Source organism: Molothrus ater, chromosome 20 (genome assembly GCF_012460135.2).
Source record: "Molothrus ater isolate BHLD 08-10-18 breed brown headed cowbird chromosome 20, BPBGC_Mater_1.1, whole genome shotgun sequence".
Taxonomy (NCBI): domain Eukaryota; kingdom Metazoa; phylum Chordata; class Aves; order Passeriformes; family Icteridae; genus Molothrus; species Molothrus ater.
Genome location: NC_050497.2, coordinates 1,987,751 through 2,009,506, shown reverse-complemented (window position 1 = coordinate 2,009,506; position 21,756 = coordinate 1,987,751). Strand labels below are relative to the sequence as shown.

Genomic DNA, 21,756 nt, shown 5'->3' with positions numbered 1-21,756 from the left:
GAGCTGGGTACAAGCGGGGCCATTCTGTGCTCGCTGCCACTTGATGCCCTGCACTGCTGACACCTACAGAAACCCAGCAGCCCCCACCCCTCTTGCCTTTCTTTGCAAAAGGAAAAATCAACACCAGTGAGCAATCAAAGTCCAAGTGGGATAAGTAAATACCCTCTTAGCCTCCCCTCCAGGAGGCAAGTAACAACCAACCCCCCCTGGGAGCCCTGGGTGGCTGAGTGACCTCTGTGGCACAGCAGCAAACAGAGCAGTGAGAGGCTCTGCAGCAGCTGGCACACTCCACACTTCCCAGCAGCTTTGATGTAAAGAGCCTGAGTTCATTAAACCGTTGGCCTGTGTGGGATTGCCAAGGCTACAGCACAATCCCCTGCTCCTCACAGCTGCCTGCAGCTCCTGCCCAGCCCCACCAGAGGCTTGCCCAGAGCACAGAGGATGCCCTGCTTGAGTGGGGACAAGCCCTGAGGGGAGCAGGGTCCTCTGCAGCAGCACTCGTCACCAACCTGCTCCAGTGGCACAGCCAGGTCCTGCACACCCTGCTCCAAGGTGGGGAGAGAAAGGAAAGTGCCTTAAATAACTGCCAAAGTGGGCATCTGGGTTATTTCAGGGCCTGCCTCCTTTTTCATACAATAAAAAAACCCCAGAGCAGTGTGTAATACAAGCAGCAGCTGGTGCCAGAGGACGAGCTGCCCCCTCACTTATTTCAGTGCAGAGGTGTGTGGGAGGAGAAGTGTCGAGTCACTCTTGGAGGCTTACAGAGCAATCTGAGCCTCGACAGTTTTGCAAACCTCCTCTCCCCTTCCCCCCACGTGTCCTCAAAGAGCACAGATCGGTGTTTGTGAAAGTTTCTGCTCAGGATGTGGGAAGGGATAGAGTGATGCAGGCTGCTTGCCAGGCTGAGCCTGCCTCCCTGCACCACCTCCTGTGTGCCAGCACAGCAGTGGCACCACTGGGGCCGAGCCACTCACCAGGGATGGGCAAGACAGAGCCCCATTCCCTGTAAGGCCTTGGGGACACCTGGGATCCTTCTTCAATCCAGGCCAATGCCATCAGACTGGATGAGCCCCTTTCAAGAGAGCTGGGGATGGTGTCAGAGGACAGCCTGGAACCACCCTCTGCCCCAGGGCACAGCCTGGCTGCCAGTTTATTCCCAGCAGGGACATGCTGCTCCTCCTTACCTTCTTTTTAAATGCACTTGTTCAAAAAGAAGAGGTAACAGCATTTCTGTAGTGGGGGCAAGGCAGGAACAGAAGAGTCCTCTGAGGCAGAAGCAAATTCCTGCCTTCCTCAAGTCATTTTCAGCAGTGACATCCCCAGTGTGGACAAGGCCTCTGGGGGCATGGCAGGAAGGCAGCCCCTCCACCTGACACCAGGGCCTCCCACAGTCCCACCCTCCCTTCTGCTGTTGGCTTTGTGGTGGGAGAAGGTGGGCACAGCCAAGCCACACCTGGAGTAACAGGCAGGGATTCACCCTGGGGGTCTTGCATGGTTTTGATTCCTCTGCAGGACCACACCAGATGCCACCACAGCAACCTTTGCTTGTGGTGCTCTGTCATGGGTGGATGCTGGTGCTGGCCAGGGCAGGAGCTGTGTGCTGGCAGTGTGGGCCAGCAGCTCCTGTAGGAGCCCTTGCTTGGAAATGCTTCCAACTCCCCTAACTCACCCTGGGCTCCTGCCATCACCATCAGTGACTTCCTCACCCCACAGCCCAGGAGCCAGCAGGCCAGCCTGCCTCAGTTTCCCCTCCCATCTGGGTGAGCCCTGCAGGGAGGCACCCAGGGAACACCCACATGGGACACTCCATCTGTCTGGAGCTCCTTCATGCTTTTTTCAGGAAAGGCCAGGGCAGCTGAGAGCTATTCCTGGAAAGCCTAAAAATGCCACAGCTGAGTCAGCACTGAGGCTCTGCCTGCACCAGGCCATGGAGGGCTCCCCCAGCACAGCCCTGCAGGGCTGAGCTGTGCCAGGACACTGCTGCCAGCAGCCCCTCAGAGGAGGCAGACAGACAGACAGGCAGACACAGAGGCAGGGAGGTGGAGGAGCAGCCCAGACACGCATCAATGTCACAGGGAGGGCTGGGACAGCTCTCTCTGTCCCTGTGCTGCAGGCTGGAGCAGTGCCAGCCTCCAGGGCTTTTGTTCCACATCCCTGCAAGCCAGCACAGCAAATGCAAGGGTCAGCTTCAAAGCCATCTCTGCTGGTGGAATCAGGTCCAAAGGCAGCAGTGACACTGTCCCATCTCCATCCCACTGCTCCCCTTCCATCCTCCCAGGGGTCCAGCTGTCCTGTCTGAGTGCAGACATGGGACAAATCTGCAAGTCCAGGGCAATAATTCCTGAGCATGAAGGGCAAATCCCCCGTGGCTGCAATCCCACACACAGGGACTGCCCACCCTCTCCCCCTCTGCTTCCCTGCAGCTGGGAATCAGGCTGAGAGCTCCCAGCAGTTGGGGCCACACTTTTTGGACACAAAAAGCTGAAGAGCAGAGGTCAGTGACTGTGAGTACCCAGCACACTGCTCCAGAGCAGCTGCTGATACCTGGGCTGGGCTTTCCTCATAATCTCACTGCAGCTCTGCAAGGCAGGACAGGAACAACACCACAACACACCTCAGTTTCCAAACACACCTCAGTTTCCAAACACACAACTCCACAGGGACAGATTTTCCCTTTAATTCCCTACACCTAAGGTAAATCATGCACTGCTGTTTCTTGCCTCACCTGCCTGCAGCTGTGGCAGCTCTGGAGACATCAGCTGGCCCCTTCAATCCCACTCACAGCCCAGGCTCGTGGCTCTGTGAGCAGCTCCAGTGCAGAGCCAGCAGCCCAGCCCTGCTGCCAGCCCCAGGCACCTGCTCAAGGGTGGCAGAGCCTGTGATACCAGTGGGTGACAGAGAGCAGCACTGCCATGGGAGGTGTACAGGAGTCTGGGCCCCAGAAAACCAACAGCCAAAAGATCAGGGTTTTCCACAAACACTTCAAGAACTGGGACTACCAAATTTTGGCCACATTTGGATGTCAGGCCTTCAAGGGGCACAACTTCAGCACAAGGTTTTTCTTTCCATCCTTCCCAGTTCACTCTAGTCCTGGTTATCAAGGGGATGGCTCCCAAGGGCAACCTCACAAGAACTGACTGCCAAAGCAGCTATCAAAGTTTTCCAGGGGCTGCAAACCCAACAAACAGCACACCCACCTCTTCCCACTCCACCTTCCTGCCTGGCTTTTGCCACTGCCCAGCTTGCCCAGCACTCAGATCTGACCACAAGATCACAGCTCTCCCTCCAATCATTAAATATTAGAAACAAAAATTGGAAGGAGCATTTTTCAGTGCAGTTGCAGGTTTAAACCTCTCCACAAGTCCACACAGTTGCAGCCTACAACTCCCAACTCATCTAAGTCCAATGGTGTGCAGCACCTTACAGCCCCCCTGTGACTGTGCCCCCACCCCAACACCCACAGCTGGGCTCTCTGTGCTCAGCACACCCAGAATCAGGCAGGAATGGTTCCCATTGCCCTCCCAGGCAGTTTATCTCTGACTGCAGCCCCCAGGCTGGGAGCCAAGAGCCAGCCAGCCAACTGTCTCCCCTGGCAGGGACCTGAGAGCAAGCAGCCCTCTCAGCAGTTGCTGCAAGAGTGAGCTCAGTCTCCCCTCAATGCTAAAAGCTCTGCTTGGAAAATTGCTGAGCTAGCAGAAACTGCCATTTCAGTTTTACCCATTTCCTGTTACTTGACAAAACAGTATCAGAGGGCTGAGCTCCTGCTACCCTGGGCTTTTGCCATGTTCCTGTTACAGCCACTGCCTTCAGCAGGTGAATACTGGCACATCTTGATTTCAACAGGAGCCAGGGCACAGCATGAATTATTTGTGGTAAGGCTGACCTATTTATCAGCAGAAAGACAGCATTCATTCAGGCCCAGATCCCCCAGAGGCTCTGGTGTCACTTTACCCACAGGACAATACAAGCCCATCACTATCTCTGCCCATCTCACTGGGAGCAGGGGTAACTGCCCTAGGCTGATCCTGCCACGCTCCCAGAGCTTCTACTGGAGCACAAGTGACACATCCACACCCCCTTTCACAGCAAACCACTGGCTTCTGCTGACCAGCTTTGATCAGTGTTTTGTGAGCACCATAAACACACACATGGGGAACAGAGCAGGGTGAATTCACAGAGTATTGAGACAGGGAGCAGTCCCTGTGACAGCTCTGCCTCAGAAAGACCAGGGCCACAGGATGCCAGCAGTGTTTGCAGGGTGGCTGCCAAGTTCTGTTCAGGATCCTTCCCTGCACAGCTCCTGCTAAGCTCTTGTAGTCTCTAATCCTGGCTCCCATCCTCTGTGCACAGGCCAAGGCAGCCTGTGAGGGGTATTTCACATCGAGGGGATGCTGAAGTCTTGGTGAAACGTTTCTGTAAAGCTTCTCTGAGCACAGATCTGCACCAGGCCTTTGTGGACCGTACCTTTGTCTGCCAGGGACAGTGTGCTGTTGAAGTACTGCTCCTCCACAGTCCATGCTGTGTCATTGATCTTGTTGGACACCCCACAGGATCCAATGCAGCTCACCTTGATGGCTGTGGAGAGACAGGACACACATCAGCACTGGGAGAAAGCAAAAGCTCAGGTTCAGACCTGCCTCAGGTACTGTACTGTGCAGGAGCAGTGCTCATGGAAACACACACAGGGTGGGGAAATGGAGCACAGGAATCAGGTCATGCTTTCATTCCAAAATTGGGTTTTCCAGCACTCCCAGCACAACTGAGCACTCCCTGCTACCCCAGTGCTATTCCTAGGTACTATCACCTTTGAAACCCTCAGGCTGGTTTCCTTGCACTGAGGAAGCCCTTACCAGCAGGGATTGTAGCTCCCTGACAGGCAAACCTCTGTCCCAAATGAAGCAGTGTTCCCTCCCAAAACATGCACCAGCCTTGGCACTCTGGCTGAGAGCAGAAGCCTTGGGTGTCACTGTCCAGACAGGGATGAGCAGCCAAGGACTCTGCTGCTCCCACCCCACGAGGAGCCAGGCATCCCACTGAGTGTCCCACCATCCCTGGGAGGAGAGACATGTTTGGCACAAGCCCATTCAGCAGCTGAACAAGGGGTTCAAACAGCCTGTCTGAAGCAGCAGCAGAGAGCTGGACTCCCCTGTGCAGCCTGGACAAGCTCTGCTGCTTGAATTCACAACCCTGTCACCCTCAGAGGACATTCCCAGCCCCTGCTCATGGGCTCAGTCTCAGCTTTAATGTCTTGCAGCAAAACACTTTGCCATTAACACTTGTCCTGCATCAGGACCTCCAAAATGTCCATCCACACATCACTTCCCAGCCAGTCAGCAGTTCTGAGGGAGTGGTTTCCTCCTTTGTTAGACACAGTGCTCAGCAAAGCCACACAGCAAGGTCTGGAAGCATCAGAGGTGCCACCTGACCCTCCCAAAAGCAAGGACAGTAATTTGAGCTATGTTTGTGCCTTGCCTGGAGAAAGTCACCCCAAGAGCTCAGCCTGCAGCCTGGCTCTCAGAGGAGCTCCCCACAGACATCTTCAGTTAATCTTGGCCAATACTCAGCAGGTTGAAATCAGATTCTGATGTGGACACTGGAGCACAGAGACAGACAAACATGACAGACTGGCCTTGCTGCACAGCAAGAGAGAATCTGCACTGCTACCCCCACACAGGGAGCACACAGGCAGACCTGTTGTGGCACAAACAGAGCCTACAGGGCTGTCCCAGCCTGAATATCTCCCACCTGAATCCCATCAGGTTTTGCAAGAGCTGGAGCCCACAGAACTCCCTTACCCCAGTGGCCAGGTGAGTAGTTCTGCTGGCAGAAAGGTGACAGGATCCACCAGACAGACACTTTGTCTGTTTGACCCATCTGCTCCCCTGTATTCCAGCTGCATCCACAGGAAGCATCTCCCTGGGAAGCAGGTGGCCAGTTTGTCTTGGCTTAGGAGCTCTCCCCTCCTCAGATGTCCTCAGCCTTGTTGGTATCAACACCTCCACCCATCTACCCAAACATTGAGGGCTGCATTTATTGCTGCTTGCAAGCACCTCAAACAGCTCTCCAGAGCACCTGCCTGGCCAAAGTGACTGACTGGAGACAGGGTGGAAAGACCCCAAATCCAGCCCTCTCTGCAGGGCCAGCACATAGCTCATACCCCAGTCCCAGCCAGGGGGTCATGCAGACAGGTGGAATGAGCTCCTCAGGGCTTAAAGTCTGTAATCCCACAAGGAAGAACAGCCTCCCCCCTCAGATCTCCTGCCATACCCCCACAGCTGACCATGACTGTGAGATGAAGAGCCCCTTGCAGTCCAAGTGTTGTTCTACACTCAAGGACAAAGGATAAGCAGCTCCAGATGCCAACTCTCATTATCCAAACATCAATACAGCAGCAAGGCTGACACATCACTGCCTTGTGTGTGCGATGTGCAAGGCAGGGAAAGACCAGGATAGCATGGCCTGGGATGGGAACTCCCCCACCACAGCACAGAGCACACCTGAGCTGATACAGAATCACAGAATCACAGAATTTCTAGGTTGGAAGAGACCTTTAAGATCATCGAGTCCAACCTATGTTCTAACACCTCAACTAGATCATGGCACCAAGTCCACATCCAGTCTTTTTGTAAACACATTGAGGGATGGTGACTCCACCACCTCCCTGGGTAGATGATTCCAGTGTTTGACCACTCTTTCTGTGAAAAACTTCCTCCTTAATTCTAGCCTGTATCTCCCTTGGTGCAGCTTGAGGCTGTGTCCTCTTGTTCTGTCTCTTGTTGCCCGGAGAAAGAGACCGACCCCAGCTCACCACAGTCACCCTTCAGGAAGTTGAAGAGAGTTGCAGAGTGATAAGGTCACCTCTGAGTCTCCTTTTCTCCAGGCTGAACAGCCCCAGCTCCCTCAGTCGTTCTTCACAGGGCTTGTGTTCCCAGCCCCTCACCAGCCCCGTTGCTCTCCTCTGGACACGCTCAAGCCTCTCCATGTCCCTCCTGAACTGAGGGGCCCAGAACTGGACACAGCACTCAAGGTGTGGCCTCACACACCAGGTGCCCTCCTGAGGTGAACATCACAATGAACCCTCCCCACCTCCCCAGGTGACATCCAATCCTCTCTTTTGGCAGATGGCAGAGCCAGAGCCACGGAGGGGCCTCAGCACCAGGAGCAGGAAGGGTTTTAGCAGGATGGTGTCATGTGTATCTACACATTGGTGCCAAGCTCCCACCTTGGACATACTGCCACATCTCTGGGCTCACAACAAGCCTGTCCCACTCTGAATCAGCCCACAAAACACAGATGGACCCAGTCAAATCAAGCCCAGACTCACCCACTCCATTCCCTCCTTTTCACACAGGAGATGTGAGCAAGAAAAACCCAATCAAAAACTGGAGAACATTCACATCCTTCAGGAGCAACAGCCCCTGAGCAGGCTCCTCCTCATCCTCCCTGCACAGCAGGAGTTTATAGATCACCACCATCTGTTCAATGCCCAGACAAGGGGCCCACAGGCTCTGATTGCAGCTGAGGCTGCACTGTGGCGAGGAGGCTCTCCTGTTCCAGGGAGGCAGGTGGGTGGGGATGCTCAGGAACACAGGCTGTGCACAGCTCCCTTCCCACAGCAGATAGAGGCAGTGGGTTTGCAGTCTGACACCCAGAGCCAGCCCTGGCTGGGGCCCTGCTGCCATGGTCAAGCACTAGGGCTGAAGTCAGACCATGTCCAAAATTCCCTCTCCAGCTTGCTGAGGAGTTTTCCAGCACAGGAGCTGTCAGCTCCAAGGCTTCCCCATTAACCACTGACATCCCAAACTGCATGGTCACAGCCAGCCTAGAGAGGAGGGACAGTCCCTGGAGGGATTGCTCTGGGGCTCTCAGGGCTTCCAGTCCTTCAGCCCCACCAAGCCCTCTCCAGCCACATTCTCTGACCATCACTCACCCTGGGGTTGCCATTCCAACCCCAAGCAACAGAAAGCAGCATTTCAGGCTGAAAAGTTTGAAGGAATTTCATTCTTCCCTTCCCTCTGTGCTCCCCAGAGTCCCCAGTGTCCCCTCACCAGGCACACCAAGTCACCACACTTGGGACAAGCCTTGGAGCAGTTCAGGGGGCAGAGATTTGTCACACAGCATCTTCTCCAACCTGCTCCAGACACATGAGCACCCCCTTACCTCACTGGGGAAAAATGGGGTGGACAGTAGCTCTGAGCTATTGCCCCACAGCTGCCAGTGTGGCTGGACACAGGGATTGCATAACCCACCTCATCCCCCAGGCTCCTGGAGGAGCCAGCAGGTCCCCAGGCCCCTGCAGGGTGGGTGATGCTGGGGGCAGCAGGTCCAGGACAGCCAGAGAGCCCCCCAGTTTCATGGCCAGAGCAGGAAAGACTGGAAGATACAGGGCCAGGTTATTTGGGAGGTTTCAGAGGTGCCTGGATCAATAGATCAAACCATTCATCTCCCTCCTAACCAGGTTTTGGAACAGTGGACCATAAAATCAGCCTCTCCATGAGTATCCCACGGCCAGAGGCAGATACTGGGGACTTGCCTGGCTCGCTCTTGTACAGGTTCCTGCCCACAAGCAGGAGGAGGGACAGGGATGTGGGACAAGCACAGCTCATGCACGTGGCTCTGGGGGCAGCTGGAACCCAAAAATGACATTGTCAGGATGGACCTGGCAAAACCAGCAGCATCACAGCTGCTGCAATGGAGCCACCTGAGCACAGAGATTGTCAGGCTGCCTGTCAGGAAGAAAAATGCACAGTCTGAGCCTTTCCAAGGAAATCTTGGAAGTGCCAAGCTGCAGACAGAGGAAATAAAAATAGTTTGTGCATCAAAATAGGCCAGTTCCAGTTATTAGAGACCCATTAAAAATGCCTCTGGAATCCAGTGCTACCAGTGGCCCCAGTCACCTCCCTCCTGCTCCCTGTTTACCCAGGCTGATTTGAATAAATACAGGAAAAAAACAAAATCCAAAAACTGTAAAGGGAGGGGAAGGGGGAGGCAGAGAGAAGAAATGAATGATGAAGCCATGCAGAAGGCAAGAGCCCTTCACCCCAGAGTCCCTGAGGGACTCAGGGAAGCGGGCAGCTCCACATCCAGCCAGACACATCTTTAGCAACGCGCTGCAGCACGCGCCAAGTGCTGGAAATAAAAGGAGACAGCTCAGCCATATCCATCTCTGCACAGAGTAAAAATAGAGATGCCAGGAGCTGGGCACGTCTGCCTCCTTCCAAGGTGATTTAAGGAGAGCAGCCATAGATTTCAAACTGCTTTTTCTCCTCACCCAGTGAGTTGCCCTCCTCGGGGGAGCTGGTGTGGCACCTCAGGCATGAGGAAAGGACAGCACACACATCCCCTCCTCTGCCAGGGGCAGGCTGTGTGTGCACATCCCTCCTTCCAAAATCAAGCCACGTGCTGAGCAAGCAGAGGCTCAATGGTCACCCTGCACTCAGCCCCAGTCCCAAGTGAACTTTCAAGTCCCACCTGTGTCACACACCTGCTACAACAGGTATGGGCAGAGGGGGAGGGAAGAGGCTGCTGCAGCTTGGTCAGCTTGGATTTTCTAGGCTGGGCAGGGGAAGCAGCAAAACCAGTTTGTAGAATCACAGAATCTCCTGAGCTGGAATGGAACACCAGGATCATCCAGTGCAGCCCCTGTCCCTGCCCAGCCCCCCCAGCAGCCCCAGCCTGGGCATCCCTGGCAGCGCTGCCCAAAGGCTCCTGGAGCTCTGGCAGCCTCGGGGCCGTGCCCATTCCCTGGGGAGCCTGGGCAGTGCCAGCACCCTCTGGGGGAAGAACCTTGCCCTGAGCTCCAGCCTGAGCTGCCCTGGCCCCTGACACAACCTGACACAGCTGGAGGAGGGATGTCCAGCTCAGGCAGGACAAACAGACCCTCCTGCCATTCCCTTTCCTCCGCAAGGACGGATGAAGAGCTGGCAACTGAGCTCTGAAATGGCACTGAGATGGCACTTACAAACAGCCTGGGGTTTTGCCAGCTGAAGCTTACCCAGGTCACCACGTGGCCTCAGCCGTGTCTGCTGGACCCAGAGGCTCCAGCTGTCCCTGCTGCAGGGAAGGAGGGGCCCAGCCCTGCACACGTGGGATGAGATGGATGGCAGAGCCCCTGTGCCTGCAGTGACCCCACACAGCACAAGGGACCAGGGCACGCTTTAGTGACAGAATCAGAGGGCACCCAGGGACTGAGATACCCTCTGGAAAACTCCTGCATGCCTGGATGCAGCTAACAAGGGAGCAGAGGAGGAGAAAGTGCTGTGGGAGTCAAGTGAGTGTGCATCAGAGAAGTGTTCATTTCATGGAAACCAGCCACAGGAAGGCAGAGCCCCCTTCCCTCACCCCTCTCCATCAGAGCCATGGCAGACAGTGATCACCACATTTTAACTGATTCTCTCAAGCTGCCAGGGACTCTCCAGAGCTGCAGGGACTCAGAGCATCCATGAGCTGGGAATGAGCCATTTTCCATCCCAGGGACCAGGAGCAGCCTTGGGAGAAGGAGGTGAAGGATCCCCCTGAGCCCAAATCCCTCCCCAAGGCATGGTAGTAGGGACCTGGTTTTGGCAGAAGGATGGGCTGTCACAGCATGGGCAGCAGGAGGTCACCTCAACACACAGCACCACAGCTCCACCCTGCAGTGACACCTCTGGGTTCAGCAAAGATCACAAATTTGGATTCACCCTGAGATCCTCCAACCCTGCACCTGTGTGAAAATGAGGGGTTTGAGGTTCCCACCCTGGGAGCAAATCAGGAGCAGATAGCACTGGGAAAAGGGAAAGCCTGAGAGAGAGCAAGACCCAAAGCAGAGCAAGTTATTCTCAGTTTGTAGAGACTGGGTAATTCCTAGAAAAGTTCCATGAGAAGTGGACACCAAGAAGGGCAGGATGAGGTTTTTCTACTGATGGCCTTTACACAGGAACACACCCATACAGCTGCAGACAGAAAGGACTGAGCAGGAAGGCTGGAAACTCACGAGATACACAAGTCCCTCATGCATGAATATATTGAGACACTACTAATTAAACCAACAGCTCCTAATTAAATCTCAGCTGTCCCCATCCTTCTGGGTCCATCCTGTCAGTTCTTGAGACACAAATAGTCTTGAGCATTTCACAAGCTAGTGAGGCAAGAGCAGAGCTTACAACAAGTGCTGCAGGCAGCAGTGGGTTTGGCACAAGGTTAAGGATTGTCTGGGGAGGTTTTTATCTTCTTCCTTACAAGAACCAGCCAGGGCCAGGAAAGAGATCTGGCCTCTAATGTGGAAGGAGAGGAGTTGTCTAGAAGAGTAGTCTGTGCTTTCCATCTCAAATCAAATCCAAGCCTGTAGCCAGGCCCTGGGAGGTGACTTGTCTGGAGCTGGCACACAGGGAGCAGCATCTCCCACAGCACCAGCAGCTCCTGGAGGACTCAGCTGCTGCTCCCCGTGCCCCAGGGGCTCATCCCACCTCCCACAGCCATCACAAGCTCACAGCCAGTGTAGCTCTCTGTTCAGAGGCTCAGACAGGCTCCCAGTGAAATTCTGAGTGGTTGCTGTGTCTGACCCCTCTCTGTCCCTGTGCTAATGCTCCTGCCACACACGAGCCCAGCTGCAGCCCCTCTGCAGAGGCACAAACTCGAGCATCATTTAGCCCCCAGGAGCAAGAGCAACCTCTGCTGTTCAGCCATTCCTTCCCTAGGCTGGCACTTGCCCTCTGCACCTACCAGGGGTTGGACCAGCCAAACCCCTCACAGCAATGCAAGGGACAGTCCCTCCCTCCCTGACCTTTCAGTGTGCTCATTTCCAGGGCACTAGAGCCTGCCCTGCAAATCCAAGCTCAGCAAATGTGATCCCAAGAGCCAGCAGTGCCTGGTGCCCTGGCTGTGGCCACAGGGCTGTCTGTATGCGTCCACTGTCCCACCCAACCTGCAGGAAGCCCAGACCCTCCAAAAGAACCTCACACTGTAGGAAGGCTGAGGCAGCTCCCCAAGACAGCCTGGAAAAACTCCACCTGTAGCAGCCCCAGGGAAGTGACAGCTCTGCCACAGGGGCAATATGACCCACAGTCGTTATTTCAGCTATGCATGAATTATTTCAGCCAGAGTCCAGCCCAGCACAAGGAGGGGCAGCAGTATGGACACACAAGGATGGCCTCATTCCAGCAGTGCAGGAGCCTCTAAAGGGAGGCTGGGCAGGTGTGGACCTGCAGAAAACCAGGAGAACAAATCTTCTAAGTCCTTTCCCAGGTAGGTCAATCCTTCCCCCCACTGCAAGCACTTTCTTCCATCAGGCTGAGAGCAGCAGGGAAACCTACATTTTCCAGCTCCTCCCCAAAACCAAGGGTCAACATAAATCCTGAGACAAAAAAGCCAACTCTTGGGCTCGTGTTTAGAACAAACTCCTGCTCAAACCAAAGGTTTTTCTCCCTTGTGGAGCAGACAGGTTTATTTATAGCATCACAGTGTTTTATCAGCATGCTGGCTGCCCTCAGAGGAAGGGGGTCATCTCGAACATCTGGAATGAAATCCTCAGCTGAACACACTTAACAAGCCTGGCCCTGCACACGTCGGGCTGCAGGGGGAAAACTCACCAGTGAACAAGGCCACACAGGCTGTGGCAGGGGGATGAACATGTGCCACAGAGGCTGTGCCTTGGATGTGCCAGAGGCAGCTCCTTAGCAACAGGCATGGAACACCACAGCACCTGCATCAGGGCCTGACTGAGGGGCTTCACCCCATGCAGCCCCTCACCCCAATCCCACCATGCTGCTGCTGCTACAACCTCCTCACTGCTCCCCAAACACGCTCCAGAAGGGGATGCTGGGGTCATCCTTTCTCCAATACCGCCTCTTGCAAAACCAGGACAAATCTGGGACTTTTTTTAAGCTTCAGACTGATGTAGGCCTCGGTGCTGAGGCACACAGACTGGGAAGAGGAGGGGAGAAGTGGGCTTGTTCTGCTCGAGAGTCCACAGTGGCAGAGGTGGTTGTACCATAACAGCCAGGCAGGGCAGAGTCTGGACATGTCAGACCAGTTTTGGGAGCCCAGACTTTCATCCCATCCTAAACAGGTGGCACAGTCCAGCAGAGCTGCTCCACACAGTGCCACACGCAGGGCAGAGGTCAGCGATGCCATTCCTTGGGTACTCCTGCAAGGAGAGCAGCTGTGCCCCACCCCAGCATGCTGAGGGACCATCCTCTTCCTCCCAGGCCAGGCTGGCAGCCACAGGCACCCTGACATGCTGGGAACAGCCAGATCAAACAGCAGTGAGAAACTACTTGGCACAGAGAGGCAGATCTCACATCTCCCCAGGAATATCTCCATGCCAGCCACCCACCTGAGCCACGCTGCCAGCACTCACAGCCTCCTCCTCCTCTCCCAGCATCCATCCCTCCAAGTACTGGAGGGGAAAAGCAGGGAGGTTGCAGAGGAGCAGAAGGCTGGAGGAGAGATGGAGGCAACATTTCATGTAGAGCTTCAACTGCTCCAGGGTGTGAAGCCAACTTTTATCTTAAAAGATTTCTTTCCTTTCTGCTACTCTGGACAGAAATTCAGAGTGGGAAACTGTGACCTGTTTGAGACTGCAGTGCCTGCCCTCCTGCTAGAACTGCATTTGAGGCTCCTTTCTGTTCATGCCATCCATGAGGAAGCAGCCTCTGCTGCTCTCAGGGATGGACTGGGATGGGACCAAGCTCCAGGCAGGGCCTGCAGCTGCAGGAATACCTCATACATAGGATCTCAGCAGGGCCCAGAAAAGTTTTACTCATGATCCCCTGCACAAGACAGATTATTTTAATAAATTTAATGTAGATTTAATTTACTCCATCTTTCTCAGGGGACCTAGGTAATAAGCTGGATTTTGTGAGCCCTGAATTTAAGTAAGCTATCCTCTTCAAAGTGAAATAAGGCTGTACATACATAAGCAGTCAGAGCATCTTAATCTTCAGCACTTGGCCCCTAGAGCAGCCCCGTGGGAAGGGAATGCAAGTCCCAGATGCCCAACATGCAGCCAGACAAGTGGAACAGAATCAGCAGCTCACCCTGGCTCACAGGAATGCTGATGGATGCCAGGACCTGCCAGCACTCAGCACTTCAGCCAGACAGGGACCACAGCCACCCTTCCTCAGACTGAGCAGTGCTAAAACAGAAGTGAGGAATGTCATTTTTTTATAGCTTGCCCAAAGTGAAATAGGTTTCCACCCAGCACTTAACACTACTTTAGGCCAGAGGAGTTAAGATATTCTGGTACAATTGACTTGGCTGTCTAAAAAAAGGAAGAACTGAGCAAGAAACTCCATCACAACCTACCACAGAGCCCTGCAGGTCTGGGGGGGATGTGCTGGATGCTGGTGTAAGAAAATGCCCCTTTAAACTCATTAACAAACTCAATTGTTCTTTCAAGCAAGTGCAAAGCCTGGCACCTTTCCCCACCTTGCTGGCAGAACAACTGTGATTCCCATGGAAAAGGAGCAGCTGAGCTCTCTGATGTGCTGGGAACACACCTCTGTCCTGGGAACCACCTCTGCCTGTGACCCCCAGAGCCCTGCCCCACTCTCCCCACAGCCTGAGCAGGTTTGGCAGCTCTTTGCCCAGACAGCCCCTCTGCCCCCGCCGCGGGAGCATCTCCCTCCATGCGGGGTGCAGAAGATAAAGAGCCGACTGATCAGGTTTCCCTACTCACCACAAAGAGGTTGATTCACCAGAGCCTACTCCCTTTTCAGACTCTTTCTAAATAAATGCTTCAAAGACTTCTGGAAATTCATGCTTAACAGGCTTACTGTAATTCCAGAGCAGCAGGGCTCCTGTGGGCCAGGCTCTGCTGTGGGACTGAGTCACGCTCATTTTCTTCTGAGACTCTCAGATACCCTTCTCTAAGAGGTAAGGCTACAAATCCTGTTGGCTGATGCTCATTTTGGGAGCCCCTCATTGCCACCCACGACACAGCCAGACACAGCTCTCCTGGCCTCAGCAGCAGCCAGCCCTGCAGATGTAAGGTTCAGGAGAGATGACACTTCTCCATCCCCTCCTGGGGCTCAAGGGATGCTCCTGGGCACAGATTCCCCATCACCCACTCCCCAGATGAGGAGCACGTGCAAAGTCAGCCCAGCACCTGGAGGGCAGGAGGTCTGTCACAGGCTGGACACCCCTGGGGCTGCAAGGACTCAGCACAGAGCACATTGGCACAACCCAGTGCCCTGAGTGAGCCCCTGCCTCCACAGCAGGGGAAGGACTAAAGCAGCACACTCAGGACTGCTCAGCCAGCCTGGGAACAGGAGTTTTGGTGGGAGAGGTTGGAGCCCACTTACAGGAGAGGAGGCAGGAGCAAGGAGTCAGGCAACCATGTGGAGCCACATCAGGGTCTGTCCTGCTGCCAGTCCAGGCACTGAACTCACTGCTCAGCACACAGAACTGCTGAGACACCTCCACATTATTTAGTGCTGCTGCAGCTCCCAGGCATGAGCCAGGAGCCAGCTCCCCTCCTCCTAGAAGGGGAGGTTTCAAGGGCTTTTTCCTGAAGAGCCTTATTTACAAGCAGCAAAGCAAGCTTGCATTTAGTGCCTCCTCATCCTGGCCAAATACCAGCACAGGCAGGTTCTTGCTGGGGAGGCAGGAAGGCACAGCAGGGGATGAGAGATCCCAGCCTCACCTGCTCCCTGCTGAAGATCCCAGCATGGGATGAGAGATCCCAGCCTCACCTGCTCCCTGCTGAAGATCCCAGCCCAGGATGAGAGATCCCAGCCCAGGATGAGAGATCCCAGCTTCACCTGCTCCCTGCTGAAGATTCCCCATTGAGCTCTCCTGCACTGCTTTTGCACGTCTCAGTTGTCAAGAAATCTCCCAACCCCAGCATCTTCAGAGAAAACAGCCAGAATCCACTAAGCATAAGAGCTGCTCCTATGATTTTCTTTGATGCCATTCAACACAAGCAGCTGGATTCTCTATTTATAGCAAGATCATCAGTTTGGAAAGATGACTTATGTTCTTGTTATCACCAGAGCACCAGATACATAACAAATCCTCACTGTGCTGGGAGTGCTACAAGTTGGTAAGACAGTCCTCATGGTCAGGCTGGGCTCCTCAGAAATTCAAACAGACAGAAAAGGAACATCTGGGACCTGAGCTGCACCTCTGGCCCTGACATTCAGACCCCTGCTAATAACCCCCATTGAGGAGGCTCCAATTTCTACCTATACACTGAGCATTCCTCCCTAGAGTTGTTACCTTCCAAGCCAGTTTTATCCCACTCTTATTGCAGGGAATATTTGGGATTCAGGAGGGTGTTTTGGGGAGGGATGAACAGTGAATTGCGACAGCATTGTTACCTCTGGTCTGAGCTGCCTGAGCCAGAACGACTGTCAGAGAGCAGAGTGCTGTCAACAAGAACAAAGGAGTGGAAGTCATAAGCATTAGTGCTCCTGAAATGATTCATGCTTCTTGGAAACAGATTTCGCTACAGATATCTGACAAACTCTGGCTTTTAATGAAGATTAAGGTGCCCAGAGATCAGGGTGTTTTTAAACCAGATCTCTAAATAATTCCAGGTTGGCACTAGCTTGCCACCCTCTTCTTGTCAAGGGAGTCAAAAGCAGCTCAAGACTTACCTTAGGACACCCCATATCCTCTCCACTGCCATCATGCAGCATCTCAAGTTCCCAACACACCTGTGAGAATTTACTCAAGCCATGCAACTCAAACCCATGGCACTGACCACCCCTCTGCACAGAGCAACACCCAGCCATGGGTGCCCACGCTGGAGTGAAAGGCCTCTACCCACAGACCTAGGGACAGCAAAACACCTCACTCCCAGCTGACTTGTGCACCCCATCACTTACTTTTAATCTGCCATAGAGAGAGTGGGAAATGGGGATTTGCTGTTTAAAAGCCATCACAAGCAGACAGAAGCCTGAACACCTTTGTGGTATGGATCCATTTCACCTCTGTTTTGGATCCTGAGCACAGCCCAGGGACTCTGAGCACATGCAGGCACAACTGTGCACAAGGCAAAAACATGCTGACTGGCAACAGTCTGGTCCTTTGCTCATTTTCTCCTCTCCTAAGCACTTTGCATTTCTGCACGAGAGATTTGAAGAGTGACAGATTTTAAGAGCAGCACAAAGAGGCAATTAACTTCCACAGCAATTCCTGTTACCAGACTCCAGAGGTCACAGCAGTAGCCTAAAGGCTGCACGTTGGCTATCTCAGCAATCAGCCCTCAATAAAAGAGGCATCAAACCAAAGCCCAGCCCCTGACATGTTTGCCAGGCCATTTCAGGAGGAGCTGCCCTGAGCAGGAGAAGGAAAAGACCTTCCCCAATGCCTGGCAGGCCTTTCTCTATGCTCTGGTACAGGTCAGGTCTGCAGCAGCTCTGCAGCACAACCCAACCATCCCATTCCCTTCATCTCTTGGAAGGGCCTGAGCACCCCCTCTCTGGATAGCAGAGCATGATCCACATGTCCATCCTCCTCTTACTGGCCATGAGAGCCTCTAGCAAGATTTCACCAAGCCAAGCGACAGCTCTGTGTCTTCTACACACCTACTTCTTCCCTGGGGATGACTTAGAGCACAAAGTATTCCACAACACGCTCCGAGTGGAGCACGCCCATCCATGCACTCCCTGGCTGCTCCTCCTCTCCCAGCACAGCCAGGGACAGGGAGCTGCCTTGGGATGAGAGGCATGGAAACCCACAGGCTCCTTCCTCCCAGCCAGGGAGCCTCCCTGCCGCCTACCTGACTGCAGCCCAGAAAGACAAGCTGCATCTCTGACAGCTCTGCGCCGCTCCAGGGAAGGGATAAGCACTCACACCCCGTTTGTCACACTTGGAAGCAAATCAGACAGACAGAACTCCACTGCCCTTGTCCTCCCATTTTGTTCAACAAGGGATGGGAGGCCGTGGCAGTCTCCTCGCCAAGGAAAGCAGCGAGCAGTTTTTCAGCTGAGCACACGCGGAGCGCGGGCAGGGGAGCGGCTCACGGCAGCGACAGAGACACAAACCCATCTCGTGATTAGTTATTGACTCCAGAGGAGTTGGAGCTCTAGCAGCAAGCCAGCCAGGAGAGCAAAAATCCCTCTTTTGTTCCCCAGCCTCAGACAGACTTGGCCACACAGCTCCCTGCTGTCTCGCTTCACACAGTGAGAAAAGAAAGTTAATCCAGCTCCTCTCCAGCAGGAGCCATCCAGCCTGAGGGAGTGATGCTGCAGAGCCATCCCTGAGCATTCCTGAGCCTGGCCTCATCCTGGCACCCAGCACTGCTGGTGGATACCAGGCAGTTCAAGGACCTCGTGGGACATTGCCAGGAGCAGCAGGGACAGTGCCCTCCAAACTCCCAGGCCTAGCTCAGCTCTCCCCACACTGCCCCCCAAAGCAGGACCAGCCCTGAGGTCCCTGCTGCCCCCAAGGTGAGCAGGTGACCCATGCTGCCCACACAGGGATTTCCAATCCTCCTTTACAGACAAACTTCTGACTCAGGAGAGAGCCAGAGCACTATGCAGGGACTGAATCCACCTTTTCCCCAGCACTTTCCCAAGCCACAGCCTTCCTGCAGGAATATGTTTTCCACTGTACCAGAGGTCAAGTGGTAGGAGAACTGTGGCCAACAAAGCCCTTTGGTGTCATCCCTTCCCCTCAGGAAGGGCACAGGTTACACACACATCAGAACCACCAAACCCAAATTTCTCCCTACTGCCCTTCTAGGGAACAAAAGTTACCTTTTAGATTGGACACCTGACCCAGAATTTCAGAACCCTGCTCCCTGCTCTTCATCCCCCTTCACCACCAGCTTTCTCTGTTCTCCATATGAGAAGTGAGAATATTTACTATATTTAAGATCAGAGAAGAAAATTATGATTCATGGGCTCTCCACTCTGTGGAAATGGGAATTGTGTATCTGTATTTCTACAGCATGAACAAACATGAGTACTTGTGTCTATAGCTCTGTAGATCAAGGAAGTGATTTTAAAGTCAACTCATCCTTGCATAAACCTGGACAGTCAAATAACAGAGTGGAGAATAGCAAAGTGCTGAAATCTGTTCCAGAATGCACTTGCTGGTTTCTTTACTCTTGGTGACCTGGCAGAGAGGGCTGTTATTTTAACATTACACTTGCTGAAGCCTCACTGAACGGCAGGCGGGACCAAAATAATCCACATGGCCCCTGGAAGCCACAGAGGTGAGAGGAAAGTGCTCCAGCATCTCCAGGCAGCACAAGCCTTTGTTCCCACATGCTCCTGCCGGCAACCAGGACTGCCTGCCCTGCTCCAAATGAACTGGCTTCCCTCCTCCTTCCCCACAAATTAACTCCATCTCCAGCTGTCCCTGCACAAGCTTCCTGTAAGATTAATTATTCTTTGTACACACATGTTTGATGATTTACCCAGCAAACCAGGCACAATGATCAGGAATTCTCCATTTCCATCAGCGCTCTCCCCTGAGGCTCAGAAGTTTTCTGGGCAGGTCCTTCACCCTGGCACAGGCACAGGAAGAAGTGTGACTCCTCAGAAGGTCCACGTGGGTCACCAGGAGCAGTCAGTGTTTGTGATGCTGCTGCAAGGTCAGCTGGAGAAGATGTGTTCCTGAAGAGCCCTCGTTGCCAGTCAGCAGGGCTGGCACTGACGCCAGTCTAAGTGGGAACATGAATGATCCCAAAAGGTGTGTCCCCAGCTACGCTGTCCCATGACCCGGGATTCTCCTGTACAAGGAGCTGTGTTTGTTTGCACTGTCACCTTTCAGGAGGTGCAATTTTCAAGAGCCAGAAGTCACCGTGTGAGGAGTCACCTGCAGGCTGGTTCCGGCTGTGATCTCACACAGCACAGCTCCGAGGAGTCACCGCGCCGGGCTCGCCCGGCTCAGGAAATGCAAAGCACCAAGTTATGGAGCTGTGGGCCAGACCTGCCAGGGGTGAGGACTAAACTCCTAGAAGCAGTTTATTAGCCTGGAGAGTCACAGTTGGCCACAGAAGGTGTGGGGTGGGGTATATACAATGTAAGATGAGTTGATGCCACCCAGCTCTCCCCACAGCCCAGCAGGAAGCCAGAGCCTGTCAGGCTTTCTGATCCCTCCAGTGCTGAGCCCAGAGAGCTCAACAGGGCTCACAAGTCCCTTTAAGATCTCTTACAGCAGATAGTCACCTGCTGTAACACCAAAAGGATGTTTGAGCAGCTACATGAGCCTCTTCCTCTGAGGGTGAGACATTTCCTTCACCCAGAAAGAAGCAGAGGGTGCCCAAGAGATCAAGTGTGGCAGAGACCATGAGATAACAGCTGGAGGGAGAACACACAACAAAGAGTCACCTTGTGCTTGGCAGAAGTTGGTTTCACATCCAAACGTGACTTAACTGGGTGAGTTCTGACACCAGTAATGGAAAGTTTCTACCCCAGCTCATGAAGCCACTGTACAGAAAACAGCCTAGAAGAGCTGCTCAGTGACCTAAGCACAATAGAAGCATCAGCCACATGGAGCCCACCTCAGATTTTGGCTGGATGCTCCTGACAGCTTTCCTAGAGCTCAGCTGCCCCAGCTCTTTCCAAAATCCCTGCACTAGCCCCAAACACTAGATCCCACAGCAAAACCCCTCCTGAGTTCAGGACCTGCAATTAACAGCAGACCCTGATGCTTCTCAGAATCAAAGCAATAAGGAAGCAGAAAGAATGTCTAGAACAAAGATACACCTTTCTCCTTCTCTACAACACCACCAGGAAGCAGAGGAGAGCTGGTGTAGAGCAGAACCTGTTGGCAGGTCCTCTCCAAATGGGAGTTGTAGAGGCAGCAGCAAGTGGCTTTAGCCAGCTGGCAGCACAAGGGGCCAGCACACCAAACCCTGCAAGGCCAAACTCCTGTCCCTCCCAAGAAGCACCTTCAGGAATGGGTGGAAGTCAACGGGATGGGCTGAGGAGGGAAGTCAGCCAGACTTCATTAAGAACATCTTTGCTGGAAGTGCATCTGGGAGTACTCTCCACCGAGATAAACGCTGGATCTGCAACTGTTTTGCTCTGACAGGAGTTAAACAGGCTACAAGTTTACACTTGTCCTAGGTACTTTTTATTCCACAAGAAGCTTCCAAAAGCTATTGCAGACAACTGGGAGAGGTGCTCTCAAAAGCAAGGCACAGGCAAGCATAGGCACCATCATCCAGGCTGACAGCTCTTGAACAGAGACTTCGCATTTTACATTACTTGGTCTTTTTTTCCTCCTCCAATAATTTGTTACAAAGGAAGCAGCATGCACACACAAGAAGCAAGCAAGACCTCAGGGAAAACAGCAAATTGGTTCACATTTCCACAGCGCTGAGCACAAAGCTGACTTGCAAATGCGAATGACTTCTCTCAGGCGGGGGAGGAAGCTCCCAGTTTGGATGATCCGAGCCCAGCCGCTCATTTCCCTGCAGTCCAGCCCCATCGCTCTGCCCTGACGGACTGCACCAGCCACGAGCACGGTCTGAGCCTCGCGTGGAGCAACAACAACCCGGTAGCCCAACACGTCCTGCTCCAGACCACTGCTGCCCAGTGGGCACTCTCTGCCCTGGCACTCACAGCACCTCGTACACATCGCGGACATCTCCCACACCAGCAGAGCCGCAACTCAAATGCCCGAGTTCATTCGAGATGTTTCAACACGGCTGCTCGCTGCGGACGGTGCCTGCGAGCCTGGGTGGGTGCCGCTCCTGCCAGGACACAGCATCGCACATCTCCCCTCTCCTGCCCAGGCAGGGCTGCTGCCCACCGGGACACGGCATCGCCCACCGGGACACGGCATCGCCCACCGGGACACGGCATCGCCCACCTC

At 53.9% G+C, this 21,756-nt stretch overlaps 1 protein-coding gene across 1 annotated transcript in view; it reads right to left on the bottom strand.

Annotated features, from left to right (window-relative positions):
* ARRDC1 (arrestin domain containing 1) overlaps positions 1-21,756 on the bottom strand; it is a 38,266-nt gene that overhangs the window by 15,815 nt on the left and 695 nt on the right. The window contains exon 2 of the mRNA XM_036394130.1: positions 4,465-4,575. Within this exon, the coding sequence (XP_036250023.1) occupies positions 4,465-4,575 (111 nt within the window). The remainder of the gene's footprint in view (positions 1-4,464; positions 4,576-21,756) is intronic.